We start from the raw sequence: 15,466 nt of genomic DNA on the forward strand, positions 1-15,466 counted from the left end.
TGGGGTCAGGGGCGTAACGACTGCGGTCACAGAGGTCGCCACTGCGACCAGGCCCGCAGGGTTATAGGGGCCCGGGAGCCGCTCTGCAGAGCAGACTGCCGGGCCCCTATGTGTAGTGCCGCTGTGTAGTGGCCGACAATGCGACCGTCAGGGGGCCGGCCTGTGAGAGGGGCCCCTGACCTGGAGAGCCCCACCAGCTGTGTCTGAGCTGCAGCAGAGCAGGAGTGCTCCTGCACAGCAGACGGGATAATCCATCCTGCAGGACCTGCGATAACGTCACACCCATGTGACTGTTTGGGAGGAGACACAGGATGTCGGGCAGAAAGCAAGAGATGCTGAATCCTGACGGAGATTTGGACACATGATGACTGGTAATGAGAAAAGAGGGGACATGAGGGGGAAGGGGGGGGGGTGCAGGGTGAGGGGCATATGAGGGCTGCAGACTGTGACAGAAGGATGTGAAGGGGTGCAGAGTGTTTGAGAGGGGTAAGTTGGGGTACAGGCAGGGTGAGATGTGGGCAGGGGGTGTGTGATATGGGGGTGCAGGCTGTATGGGGAGCAGGGTGTGTGAGATATGGGGGTGCAGGTTGTATGGGGAGCAGCCAGCAGGGTGTGTGACACATGGGGGTGTAGGGGGTGTGTGATATGGGGGTGCAGGCTGTATGGGGAGTAGGGTGTGTGACACATGGGGGTGTAGTGTGTGTGATATGGGGGTGCAGGGTGTGTGACATATGGGGGTGTAGTCTGTGTGATATGGAGGGTGCAGGCTGTATGGGGAGTAAAGTGTGTGACACATGGGGGTGTAGTGTGTGTGGTATGGGGGTGCAGGCTGTATGGGGAGCAGGGTGTGTGACACATGGGGGTGTAGTGTGTGTGATATGGGGGTGCAGGCTGTATGGGAAGCAGGGTGTGTGACATATGGGGGTGTAGTATATTACAGGTGTACTATATGGAGGTGTAGTATATTACAGGTGTGCTATATGGAGGTGTTGTATATAGTGGTGTAGTATATGGGGGTATAGTGATGTATATTACAGGTGTACTATATGGAGGTGTAGTATATTACAGGTGTGCTATATGGAGGTGTATATAGTGGTGTAGTATATGGGGGTATAGTGATGTAGTATATTACAGGTGTGCTATATGGAGGTGTAGTATATTACAGGTGTACTATATGGAGGTGTAGTATATTACAGGTGTGCTATATGGAGGTGTAGTATATTACAGGTGTACTATATTACAGGTGTACTATATGGAGGTGTAGTATATTACAGGTGTGCTATATGGAGGTGTAGTATATTACAGGTGTAGTATATAGGGATGTAGTGATGTAGTATATTACAGGTGTAGTATATGGGGTGTAGTGATAGTATATAGTGGTGTAGTATAATACAGGTGTATATGGGGGTGTAGTATATTACAGGTATATAGAGGGGGTGTAGTATAATACAGGTGTAGTATATGGGGGTGTAGTGGTGTAGTTTATTACAGGTGTAGTATATAGGGGTGTAGTGATGTAGTTTATTACAGGTGTAGTATATGGAGGGGGTGTAGTAATGTAGTATATTGGGTAGAACTGAGTTAATTATATTAGTCCGGCCCTCTAAACCAATCCCAATTTCTCATGCGGCCCCATGGGAAAATTAATTGCCCACCACTGGTCTAAAAAATGAGAAAGTAATGACATGGCCCCCTTGTTCACCTGATCTGAACCCCATAGAGAACCTGTGGTCCCTCATAAAATGTGAGATCTACAGGGAGGGAAAACAGTCCACCTCTGGGAGCGTGTCTGGAGGCTGTGGTGGCTGCTGCACGCAATGTTGATGGTAAATAGATCAAGCAATGACAGAATCTATGGATGGTCGACTGCTGAGTGTCATCAGAACGAAAGGGGGCTATATTGGGCACTCATTTTTGGGGGGTTTGTTTTTGCATGTCAGAAATGTTTATTTCTACATTTCGTGCCGTTATATTGGTTTACCTGGTGACAATAAACAAGTGAGATGGGAATAGATTTGGTGTTTATTAAGTTGCCTAATAATTCTGCACAGTAATAGTCACCTGTACAAACAGAATCCTCCTAAGAAGCCAAATCTAAAAACCCCTCCAACTGCCAAAAATATTAAGCTTTGATATTTATGAGTCTTTTGGGTTGATTGAGAACACAGTTGTTGATCAATAATAAAAAAAAATCCTCTAAAATACAACTTTCCTAATAATTCTGCACACGGTGTACATTGGCCATTAGCAGTATGGAAGTGTTGTATCACTGAGCTCAGCTATTAGGTCCATATAGAAGAGCGACCCGTCGGCGCGGTGCGGAGCATCCGATCCCTCCTCCAGGGCTGTATACCTTTGGTTTGCAGGATACTGGAGAATGACAAATATCACGGATTGCTAATCTAAAGGGAATCTCTGCTGCAACAGGAAAAAAAATTGCTGAGATATTCAACAATATTTGTAGAAATAAACCCATTTTACAGGGAAGCTTTTTATTGTAGCCGCCCAATTAGTGCAATCAGATGGGGCCGGCCGCAGGTGTTCTCAGCGTCGCTCGCCTTTATATCTACAGGGGCCGAGGTGTTGACGACGACGTATTATTTCATTTCTAGCATAAAGGGAATGAAGTCACCGAAACACCTGGGACTGTGCGGCTGCGGCGCTTGCCAGTTGGACGGCGTCCTGTGTCATTACCGTGGCTTCTGCGATGACAGAGGCTTTACTGGAAGGTCTGGGCGAATCGGCGCAGGGATACACCCGCGAGGGGATTAACGTGGTGGCCCGTATAATCCGGATGGATCGCACCTCGGAGAAGGCAGCTCATCACGACACCCGTGTTGTCCGCGGTCTGATCCGAGCGGCCGGAGCGCGCTTCATCCCTTACAGCTGATGGCAGCCGCACTTAATTACTGGGGTGGGAGGCGAGTAATTGCTCATAAGTCCCGAATAGATATTTCATAGCCGATTGTTACAGACATCCAAGGGAAACCGTTCCCAAGAAATATTAATGGATTGGCAGGTTCCTTGACATTTACATATGAAGTGAGCAACATAAAAGGCCAGAAACATCTGTGCAGAGAGGGAACCTGCCAAGTAACCATGCACACGGAGCAGACCACAGCAAATATTTCCACTGCATTAAAAACTTCCTAATCAAAAAAAAAGGAGGGCCACAGAGCGGAGCAAAAGGGAACAAAAAGGAGCCATGCTGCTGCAGAATGGTCTGAGGACCAAAGCAATGGAGTCAGCCAGAGCGGACTGGGGAACCAATGTATGAGCAAAAGAGAAGAAAAGGAGCCATGCCGCTGCAGAATGGTCAGAGGACCAAAGCAATGGAGTCAGCCAGAGCGGACTGGGGAACCAATATATGAGCAGAAGGGAAGAAAAGGAGCCTTGCCGCTGCAGAATGGTCAGAGGACCAAAGCAATGGAGTCAGCCAGAGCGGACTGGGAAACCAATATATGAGCAGAAGGGAAGAAAAGGAGCCATGCCGCTGCAGAATGGTCAGAGGACCAAAGCAATGGAGTCAGCCAGAGCGGACTGGGGAACCAATGTATGAACAAAAGAGAAGAAAAGGAGCCATGCCGCTGCAGAATGGTCAGAGGACCAAAGCAATGGAGTCAGCCAGAGCGGACTGGGGAACCAATGTATGAGCAGAAGGGAAGAAAAGGAGCCATGCCACTGCAGAATGGTCAGAGGACCAAAGCAATGGAGTCACCCGGAGCGGAATGGGGAACTAATGTATGAGCAGAAGGGAAGAAAAGGAGCCATGCCGCTGCAGAATGGTCAGAGGACCAAAGCAATGGAGTTAGCCGGAGCGGACTGGGGAACCAATGTATGAGCAGAAGGGAAGAAAAGGAGCTATGCCGCTGCAGAATGGTCAGAGGACCAAAGCAATGGAGTCAGCCAGAGCGGACTGGGGAACCAATGTATGAACAAAAGAGAAGAAAAGGAGCTATGCCGCTGCAGAATGGTCAGAGGACCAAAGCAATGGAGTCAGCCGGAGCGGACTGGGAAACCAATATATGAACAAAAGAGAAGAAAAGGAGCCATGCCGCTGCAGAATGGTCAGAGGACCAAAGCAATGGAGTCAGCCGGAGCGTACTAGGGAACTAATGTATGAGCAAAAGAGAAGAAAAGGAGCCATGCCTCTGAAGAATGGTCAGAGGACCAAAGCAATGGAGTTAGCCAGAGCGTACTGGTGAACTAATGTATGAGCAAAAGAGAAGAAAAGGAGCCATGCCGCTGCAGAATGGTCAGAGGACCAAAGCAATGGAGTCAGCCGGAGCGGACTGGGGAACTAATGTATGAGCAAAAGAGAAGAAAAGGAGCCATGCCGCTGCAGAATGGTCAGAGGACCAAAGCAATGGAGTCAGCCGGAGCGGACTGGGGAACTAATGTATGAGCAAAAGAGAAGAAAAGGAGCCATGCCGCTGCAGAATGGTCAGAGGACCAAAGCAATGGAGTCAGCCGGAGCGGACTGGGAAACCAATATATGAGCAAAAGAGAAGAAAAGGAGCCATGCCGCTGCAGAATGGTCAGAGGACCAAGGCCATGGAGTCAGCCAGAGCGGACTGGGGAACCAACGTATGAACAAAAGGGAAGAAAAGGAGCCATGCCGCTGCAGAATGGTCAGAAGACCAAAGCAATGGAGTCAGCCGGAGCGGACTGGGAAACCAATGTATGAGCAAAGGGAAGAAAAGTAGCTATGCTGCAGCAGAATGGTAAGAGGACCAAAGCAATGGAGTTAGCCGAAGCGGACTGGGGAACCAATGTATGAGCAAAAGGGAAGAAAAGGAGCCATGCCGCTGCAGAATGGTCAGAGGACCAAAGCAATGGAGTCAGCCGGAGCGGACTGGGAAACCAATATATGAGCAAAAGAGAAGAAAAGGAGCCATGCCGCTGCAGAATGGTCAGAGGACCAAGGCCATGGAGTCAGCCAGAGCGGACTGAGGAACCAACGTATGAACAAAAGGGAAGAAAAGGAGCCATGCCGCTGCAGAATGGTCAGAGGACCAAAGCAATGGAGTCAGCCGGAGGGGATTGGGGAACCAATGTATGGGCAAAAGGGAACAAAAAGGAGCCATGCCGCCGCAGAATGGTCAGAGGACCAAAGCAATGGAGTCAGCCGGAGCGGACTGGGGAACCAATGTATGAGCAAAGGGAAGAAAAGTAGCTATGCTGCAGCAGAATGGTCAGAGGACCAAAGCAATGGAGTTAGCCGAAGCGGACTGAGGAACCAATGTATGAGCAAAAGAGAAGAAAAGGAGCCATGCCGCTCCAGAATGGTCAGAGGACCAAAGCAATGGAGTTAGCTGAAGCGGACTAAGGAACCAATGTATGAGCAAAAGAGAAGAAAAAGGAGCCATGTCGCTGCAGAATGGTCAAAGCAATGGAGTCAGCCGGAGGGGACTGGGGAACCAACGTATGGGCAAAAGGGAACAAAAAGGAGCCATGCCGCCGCAGAATGGTCAGAGGACCAAAGCAATGGAGTCAGCCGGAGCGGACTGGGGAACCAATGTATGAGCAAAGGGAAGAAAAGTAGCTATGCTGCAGCAGAATGGTCAGAGGACCAAAGCAATGGAGTTAGCCGAAGCGGACCGAGGAACCAATGTATGAGCAAAAGAGAAGAAAAGGAGCCATGCCGCTGCAGAATGGTCAGAGGACCAAAGCAATGGAGTTAGCTGAAGCGGACTGAGGAACCAATGTATGAGCAAAAGGGAAGAAAAAGGAGCCATGCCGCTGCAGAATGGTCAAAGCAATGGAGTCAGCCGGAGTGGACTGGGGAACTAACGTATGAGCAAAAGAGAAGAAAAGGAGCCTTGCTGCTGCAGAATGGTCAGAGGACCAAAGCAATGGAGTCAGCCAGAGCGGACTGGGGAAACAATGTATGAGCAAAAGGGAAGAAAAGGAGCCATGCTGCTGCAGAATGGTCAGAGGACCAAGGTCATGGAGTCAGCCGGAGCGCTAACGTCAAGGTGTCGCCCATCGTGACACGGACTCTTTAATCCATTCTTCTTTGGAATCGTTGTAATCTTAAAGTTCGATTCCAGTTTAGATAAACAGACGCTTGTTAATTGCAAGGACCGACCTCTATACAAACATTACCAAGATCATACAGTATTAACAAGGCTAATTTTACACTTCCCAAAAAAAAAAAAAAAAAGGTCCCTCGACTGACCTTCCTGAGCGTTCTGCCGGAGCGTGCTTCTCCCTATGAGAACGTCGCACAGTCCCTAACCCGACTGCAAAAGAAAAATAAACACCGGCCGTGGACGGGGCCGGAAGTGACAAGCGACTGTTTGTGGGACTAGAAATTCCCATGCTTTATTAAGAACAATCCAGAGAAGACTTCAAAGTCTTTTTTTTCTAAATGGAAAAGCCCCAGAGCACTGGAACGTGTGATTTACCACAAGTTATGCAAAATCAAGGCCGACTTGGCTCCATGACGGGATCAGGCACCGAGTCCGTCACTGCAAAGGAAAACAAATGCATCCCGGGCCCGGAGGAGGACGTCTGGAGAGGCCACCGACGTCCTTCTAACACGCGGATGGGCTGGCAGATTTTTTTTTTCTTACTACCTGAGAGACGGGACTGGAGGATTATCATGATTAATGCTGGAAAATCTGACTCTTTCGTTCGGTGCTTGACCCGTATAATGAGCTGCGCTGTGATAAGTGCTGTGACCTTGCTGGAAATCCTCTGATTATCGTGTTCCCTTCTTCCGGCAGCTTCACCGTACGGCGCAGACCTTCTCACCCATGCTGGGTCACGCTACTGCAGCTCGGGGGACACCAGGGAGGACTAATGTCTTCCAGTTGTGGAAATTACCGGCAGAAGACAATAGTCTGAGCGCTCGTTCTGCCGGGAAAGGGGGTTTATAATGCGGAAACCTCACAGATCGCAACGAGCAAACGACGCTCACATTTGTCTTCCTCCTAGAGAATTCACGCCTGACGTCCAGTATACCGTCTGCATTAATGTACAATGGAGGAGGGCCAGAATGACAAAAGCGGAGAAGTGAGGAAACACCAGGATCCTTAGAAAGGAGCTGCCAAAGAATTTGCTAATTTGGTCAAATTATGATCTATAGTCGTAACTCACAGAAAAAAAAAAAAGAATTAAAAGCCGTAAGCGTCTGCCTGAACTGCAAACAAGACGAGGTCCCGATGTGATTTCCTGCAGAGCTTTTGCCAACGCATGTGTTTGTTTTGAGAAGAGTAACGTGTGCCAACGTCCTGGCATGATTCGCAACGCAGCCGCCGCAGGGCTCTGCAAAACTCCCACTAACCACCAAAACCACTCGACACCCCGAGCCCATACATACAAAGTGTCTGACATTTGTGCAGTGTATATCCACACGAGCCCGCAGGAGCAGAGCGAGCGCTGCTGCCGGCTGCCATGTGTACAACGCGCGCTGCCCACGGACACATCGCATGACACAAACCAAACCTGACAGCTCTGCGGCCAAGTGCGGTCTGGACGCATCAAATACGAGAGGGAAAACTAATGCGAGGAACTTCCTCCGGCCAGAGGAGCCGATCCGCAATGGCAGAGCTCACCAGAGGAGAGAAGAAAGCAAAATACGTCCGAGCCCGTGACCACAGGGGTAGCCCGCCACAGCCCAAATAATCAGGAGCATGGTATCTCCGTGTGACAGGGGGTGAGGAGATGTGCGATCCCGCTCTCTACAATTATCTACAGCGTGAAATTCCTTCCTGTGATGGTCTATTATAGGAAATAATAATACCGGCAGCCCCCGGGGCGAGGGATGCCCACCACCCCCATCCAAAACAAGTCAGGACAGACGTGTGTGTGGAGGCGTCTGTATGTTCTGAGCATTATATTGTATCTGATTATACTAAATATTAAAAGGGAGTTGTCTGACCCCCAAATACATTTTTGGGGGGCCTTGGTGGTTTTAAAATAATAGCTGGATGTGTACTCACCTCCAGCGTCCCCGGCCAGGTGAGTGGCGCGCCATCGGGACACAATCTTCTAGTCACCACGAGACATCACTTCCCGAGCTGAGAGGTGACGGACGCCTCAGTTTATTATGTTCATGTTATTTTAGTGTCGGACAACCCCTTTAATTTGCAGAATAAAGATATGACACAGAGATCGACCCCTCGGGACAGCGCCCCGCACAGCCGGTCACATCACGCACCTTCAGCGTTCAGGGTGATAAGTGTCACGTTGTTTCCGACGTTGTTGTTTCCCGACTGCCCAGAGTTGGACAAGGTGTCGCTGGCTTCGGACCCGCTGTCGTCCTCATTATGGCTGTCATCGGGGGCGGGGACCTTCACCACGATAGTATTGTGCCGCCGTCCACCACTAGCACTGGAAAATAATCAGACAATGTCCTTTAGACTGGCCCGACGGCTCATGATGATGCGCATGAGCACTAATATACGATGTGTGCACCCATATCCTGTCCACCGCCATTAACTTGAGAACGGCGGCAGCTATAGGCATAGAAGTGGTGTCTAGGTATAGTAAAGTAGCCAATCAATCAGTAGACATCAACAGAGTTAGCATTTTTATTTCGAAAACGGAACGAGATAGACAAAAAAAGTGAATTACAAAGTTGTAGGGAATCATCAATTCAATACGAATCCACACCTTGCATACAGAAATGCTATGATATGAAACCCGTGACCCCCCCCCCCCCAAAACATTGAATGCTGGTCACGCATATGGTGCTCATTAGTGGCCCCCGTCAGCTGCAATCCACATCTGGCCTCTGCACAGCATACTGTATCTTGCTGCAATGCACATCTGGCCTCTGCACAGCATACTGTATCCTGCTGTAATGCACATCTGGCCTCTGCACAGTATACTGTATCTGGCTGCAATGCACATCTGGCCTATGCACAGCATACTGTATCTTGCTGCAATGCACATCTGGCCTCTGCACAGCATACTGTATCTGGCTGCAATGCACATCTGGACTCTGCACAGCATACTGTATCTGGCTGCAATGCACATCTGGCCTCTGCACAGCATACTGTATCTTGCTGCAATGCACATCTGGCCTCTGCACAGCATACTGTATCTTGCTGCAATGCACATCTGGCCTCTGCACAGCATACTGTATCCTGCTGTAATGCACATCTGGCCTCTGCACAGCATACTGTATCTGGCTGCAATGCACATCTGGCCTATGCACAGCATACTGTATCTTGCTGCAATGCACATCTGGCCTCTGCACAGCATACTGTATCTGGCTGCAATGCACATCTGGACTCTGCACAGCATACTGTATCTGGCTGCAATGCACATCTGGCCTCTGCACAGCATACTGTATCTGGCTGCAATCCACATCTGGCCTCTGCACAGCATACTGTATCTTGCTGCAATCCACATCTGGCCTCTGCACAGCATACTGTATCCTGCTGTAATGCACATCTGGCCTCTGCACAGCATACTGTATCTGGCTGCAATGCACATCTGGCCTATGCACAGCATACTGTATCTTGCTGCAATGCACATCTGGCCTCTGCACAGCATACTGTATCTGGCTGCAATGCACATCTGGCCTCTGCACAGCATACTGTATCTTGCTGCACGTTGTGCAATATGGTAGGTGACATGTTCGCACACATCTGTGATACGTGGTGGTAGGTCCTGCAATGTTGGTGGAGGGGTTGCATACACCTGCTGTGTGATGTGACCTCACAGAAAGAAGTCCAATGGGGTCAGGTCAGGTGAGCGGAGGCCACTCCACACAGCTCCATACCCAATGACTTGTAGGAGGTCTCCATGAGGTATCGCTTCACGTCCGCAGCCTTGTGAGGTTTACACCTTCTAATCACAGCATTTCTGTATGCAAGGTGTGGATTCATATTGAATTTTATGATGCCCTACTGTACCGCCCCGCGCTCAGCTGCAGCTGAGCCACTCGGATCTGGGCTCGTTGGTGGGTGTCTCGAGCATCTCCGGACCCGGGGTCACTTCGCTCTGAAAGGGTGCTGGTGCTACTTAGGGGGGTGTTAGGTAGGTGCACGGCCGGAGCCGTGTTTAAATTCGTGACGCCACCCACGGGATGTGGTGAAGGTAGACACCACCGCTGCAGTTACGGGGGCACCCGGGGGAGATGGTGATGCAGCAAAATGTTAACCCCTCCGTGGGAAGGATGATGGCCCCGGGACCCGTTGGGTGTTAGTAGCTGGGCGGTGCAGGGCGGCGCGGGGGCGGATGGCACTGTTGTACTCACTGTTATTGACACACACAAGTCTCTGGTAAACAAAGTTGATGGTGGTCGGTGCCCGCAGTCGGCTGCGTATGGTCCCCCACGCGGTTCGGTGGTCTTGGCCTTTCTCCTGCACCATGTAGTGTATTTGGGCTGCGTGCGCTTCAGCGACAGGAGTCCGCTCCCCGGCTGTATGTATGTCGGGAGAGCCCTTTTGCCCGCAGACGCTGGCCCGTGGGATCTCTCTGCCGTGGCGGTGGCTTTCTATCCCCCTCGGTGGGCTGATGTCTTCAGTCGGGACTTGGGTGGGAAAGGACCTAAAGTCCAGACCGCAATCAGTCAAATAACTCAGTCCAGTGGGTTTTGGACCTTGTTTCAGGGTCTGAGTACCCCCCTGTGTGCTCCGGTTTTCGAGTCGGTTTCCCGGGTCGGTACCGGTGGGCCACTACCCTGTCCCAGTCCACCACGGTTCCACCGAGCAGTCTTCCCGGCTCCTGCAGGCTAAGGCCACCGTATGCCTCCTAGCCAAAGGTGCCCGGTCTCCGACCCTCACACCTGTCAGACTGTCACAGACCTGTCCTACAGGCCTGACCTCCTCCACTGCTCAACACTCAAACTCAACTCACTGTGTTTCCTGCCTCAGGCCCTCTGAACTCCTCGGTGGGCATGGCCAACCGCTTGGCTCCGCCCCCTGGTGTGTCCATTAAGCTCTGAGGGAGGTGACTAGGTTTTTATGGTTGGCTGGTGTTACCTTATTAGGGGACAGGTGTTATGCGGGGGTCTACCTGTGACTACCTGGCTAGTCCAGGGCGTCACACTACAACTTTGTAATTCACTTTTTTTCTCTATCTCGTTCCGTTTTCGACATAAAAATGCTAATTCAGTTGTTTTCCACCAGGTGGCGCTATAGGTGGTTTCATTGTGTAGCGCATGGCCACTTTACAATACCTAGACACCACTTCTATGCCTATAGCTGCCGCCGTTCTCAAGTTAATGGCGGTGGACAGGATATGGGTGCACACACTGTATATAGGTGCGGTGTATACAGGATATGGGTGGACACACTGTATATAGGTGCGGTGTATACAGGATATGGGTAGACACACTGTATATATCAGTGTTACAGAACAGAAATCAATTCTAAAATCCGACTCATCTCCTAATATTCAGGAGGACGAGAGGGAATGAGCAAAGAGTGAAGTATGCAAAAAAAAAAAGGCAGCTAATTAAAAACAATTTCTTGTGAATAATAAACTTGTAAGAGGTGAAATTCAGATAGAAGTGTCATGATCCAGGTCTGCATCGGCCGCTGTGGTTTGATTATCTCCCCCAGCTCTGGCCTGGTTATGTCAGGGGTTAACTCCTTCCTGCCACACTCTGGTTTCCAGGACACTATATCCTGCACCCCCGGTTCAGTGCCAGTGATAGTATATGCTCTGCAGCATGATTCGTCCTGCCTCCCAGCTACTTTGTTGTGACCTGTACTCTCCTCATTCATCCGTCTTTCCCGGTCCCTGACTACCCGCTCCTGTCTATTGTATACCCTTCCTTGTCTGTCTTATCCTGGTCCCAACCTGTTTGTCCTCCTCCCTTGTTTCTACATGGACTTCCCGGCATCTAACCTGTATCCTTGTTCCTAACCTTGTTCCGTCACTCCCCTCTGTTGCATACGAGACTTCCCGGCTTCAGACCCTCAGCTATCACCTGACCGCTATTTGATTTAAGGGGGTGTTCCACGCAGCAATATCGCTAGCGATATCGCTGGTGAAAGCACCCGTCCCCCGTCGTTTGTGCGTCATGGGCAAATCGTGGCGCACAAAATCATTAGGAGCCATCACACTACTTATCTGCCTAGCGACGTCGCTGTTGCCGGCGAACAGCCTCCTTTCTAAGGGGGCAGTTCGTGCGGCGTCACAGCGGTGTCACTAAGTGGCCGGCCAATAGAAGCGGAGGGGAGGAGGAGATGAGCGGCCGTAACATCCCGCCCACCTCCTTCCTTCTGCATTGCTGGCGGCCGCAGGTAAGCTGTACTTCGTCCTTCCCGAGGTGTTACACGTAGCGAGCTCATCAATCAACGATTTTTTGAAAAGGAACGACGTGTCAACGATGGACGATAAGGTGAGTATTTTCCATCGTTAACAGTCGCTCCTTACTGTCACACGCAACGACGTCGCTAATGACGCTGAATGTGTGTCATGGAATCCGAGACCCCGGCAATATATCGTTGGATCCGTCGTTGCGTGTAACGGGGCCTTATCTCTGTGCTATTGACAAGACTTCCTGCTGCTGACCTGGTTTACTGACTACTCTGTTGCCCTCTGGTGGTTTGCCTGCTTACTGCACTCTGAAGCTTAACTGCTTGTAGCTTCAGCGTCTCCCTTAGTACAGTGTGAAAAGAAATCCCTGAAGAATAATGTGTCTGTAAATACTGAGGATTGACCATACATGGACCCCTGAGAAGGTCATTCTGGGATGTGTAGTCCTGAACAGGGCTCTGCTCTTCCCAATCACAGCATTGCTACACGGTACGCATTGGGAGAGAGTAAGGTTATGTGCACACGCAGCAGATTTGGTGCAGAAATTTTCTACACCAGATCTGCAAAAAAAAAATGTGTCAAAGTGGGATGCAATTTTGATACTGTTTTGATGCAGTTTTGATATGGTTTTTTGGGCCATCAAAAGTCAATGAATTGAAGTCAATAGGTAAAAATACGCTGATAAACCTGACCAATAATTGACATACTACAGATATTTTCTGCATCAAAACAGCAAGGAAAAAAAACGCACAGTGTGCACAGCAAATCTAAAGTCCGATAGACTTTGCTGGCTTAAGGAGAGGCATCCAGATTTTGATGCAGATTTAAAAAAACTGCGTCAAAAACTGCAGCGTGTGCACAGGGCCTAATAAGTATTGTACACACCCGTCTTGGGATAGCGGGGGTCTCATCTTAGTTTTGTGTATGGCCATGAGCTGCCTTTGTGGCTACAGAAGGAAATTATGAGGTCCAGGCTGAGTAATTATCGCCTGCACCTTGCAGATAAGGCGGCTTTCACACATCAGCTTTTTGGCATCAGGCACAATCCGTCGAAAAAACTGATGCGACGGATCCGTCGGAAAAAAACGGATCCGTCGCATCAGTTTTTTTTCCCGTCCGTTTCTTTTGTTTTTCGATGGATCCATTGTGATACTGAGCCCATCGCTTAATTACGTTTTTTGCCGTATTACAATGGATCCGGCGCCCGTAGGCTTCCATTATACAACACGTGGGATGGCGCCCAATCAGTCGGTGTCCGTTTTTTTTTTTTTGTTTGTTTTTCACCAAAAAACTTTACTTTTTCAATATTTTTTTTGTTCCAGGCGCAAACCGGATTGTGCCTGATGCGATGGATCCATCGCGGATTGTGACAAAACTGATGTGACGGATCAGGCAAAAAACCGGATCAGTCTCATTTTTCCCCTTCCTGCGAGAGTTTTTTTCTTTCTTTCCAGAAGTGAATTTCCATATGTTCAGGGCATGCCAAGAAACAAAAAATGGATCTGTCGCCAGATTCCATTTTCTTTACGGATGAATGGCGCCCATAGGTTTCCATTGTAAAAAAAACGGACATCGCCGGATCCTTCGCAATCCGTTTTTTTGCCGGACACAAAAAACATTGCATGCGGCGTTCCTTCCGGCAGCCGCACAGACAAATTTCGCCGGATCCGGCACATGCCGGATCAAAATGCAAGGCCATGCGGTGCAATCCGGCTCAAAAACAACACCATGAGGGGAAAACGAATCCGGCACCAAATCCGTTTTTTTTTTTTTTTTCAAAAAATGCTGGATTGCGTATGATGTCAAAAAGTGAAAGAGGCCGAACATGGTGCGTCCTGTCCAGCGGCCGCACAGACAACTTTTGCCGGATCCGGCGCATGCTGGATGAAACGCACAATCCGGCGCTAATACAAGACTATGGGGAAAAACGAATCCGACAATGGATCCGTTTTTTGCCGGATTGTGCCCGATGCCAAAAAACTGATGTGTTAAAACAGCCTAATGGGCACCAAGAGTAAAAGGGCTCACTAGTGGCCAAGATTGTTTGACCCCAATATCTTGTCTGGGTAATCAAGTGGTCGACGGCTAATGAAGAAACAAATCGCTTGTTGGTCAGCTAATCGCAGTCACTCCATCACGGTTATCGGCAGCACATCGCATCTTATAGGCAGGTGATGTGCTGCAGATACAGTGCTATCCGGAGGAGGACAGAGCGGTGGCATTAGCGGCAGTGAATATCGTGGCTCCGTGTCACTTTACGCTCCGTTCTGTGGACACATTACCTATTCAGCATATTTTCCAGGCTTTCTGTCGCTCGGTTCATTGACTCCTCCTGACTTTCCAGTTTGGTCGCCAACGAGTTCTGTCTCTCATTATTCAGGATTACTGTCGTCTGTGGCACAACACTATGAAAAAGAGAAAAAGGCAAAGTGATCACACCGGACATCCGGCAAACCTGCACAAAATCACACAAAGGAGAATTGGTGACCCCGGCTAAAGAGACAACATCCCCCGACCACAGAGATCAAGCAGGAAAAGCCAAAGATCTACCACCGTGCCGAACTGTAGGATCCATTATACAGTTAGGTCCAGAAATCTTTGGCCAGTGACACAATTTTGGCGAGTTGGGCTCTGCATGCCACCACATTGGATTTGAAATGAAACCTCTACAACAGAATTCAAGTGCAGATTGTAACGTTTAATTTGAAGATTTGAACAAAAATATCTGATAGAAATTGTAGGAATTGTCACATTTCTTTACAAACACTCCACATTTTAGGAGGTCAAAAGTAATTGGACAAATAAACCAAACCCAAACAAAATATTTTTATTTTCAATATTTTGTTGTGAATCCTTTGGAGGCAATCACTGCCTTAAGTCTGGAACCCATGGACATCACCAAACGCTGGGTTTCCTCCTTCTTAATGCTTTGCCAGGCCTTTACAGCCGCAGCCTTCAGGTCTTGCTTGTTTGTGGGTCTTTCCGTCTTAACCCTTTCACGACCGGCCGATTTTTCGCTTTCCGTTTTTTTTTTTCGCCATTCTTTTTCTGAGAGACGTAACTTTTTTATTTTTCAGTCAATATGGTCATGTGAGGGCTCATTTTTTGCGGAACGAGCTGTACTTTTAAATGAAACCATCAGTTTTACCATATTGTGTACTAGAAAATGGCAAAAAAATTCCAAATGCTGAAAAATTGCAAAAAAAGTGCGATAGCACTATGGTTTTTGAGATATTTT

At 49.2% G+C, this 15,466-nt stretch overlaps 1 protein-coding gene across 1 annotated transcript in view; it reads right to left on the reverse strand.

Annotated features, from left to right (window-relative positions):
- The window catches only part of BANP (BTG3 associated nuclear protein), a 469,223-nt gene that overhangs the window by 284,332 nt on the left and 169,425 nt on the right, over positions 1 to 15,466 (reverse strand). Inside the window, exons 5-6 of the mRNA XM_075326225.1 lie at positions 14,511 to 14,633; positions 8,168 to 8,340 (exon numbers count right to left, since the gene is read on the reverse strand). Of these exons, the coding sequence (XP_075182340.1) occupies positions 8,168 to 8,340; positions 14,511 to 14,633 (296 nt within the window). The remainder of the gene's footprint in view (positions 1 to 8,167; positions 8,341 to 14,510; positions 14,634 to 15,466) is intronic.

Source organism: Anomaloglossus baeobatrachus, chromosome 10, assembly GCF_048569485.1.
Source record: "Anomaloglossus baeobatrachus isolate aAnoBae1 chromosome 10, aAnoBae1.hap1, whole genome shotgun sequence".
Lineage (NCBI taxonomy): Eukaryota > Metazoa > Chordata > Amphibia > Anura > Aromobatidae > Anomaloglossus > Anomaloglossus baeobatrachus.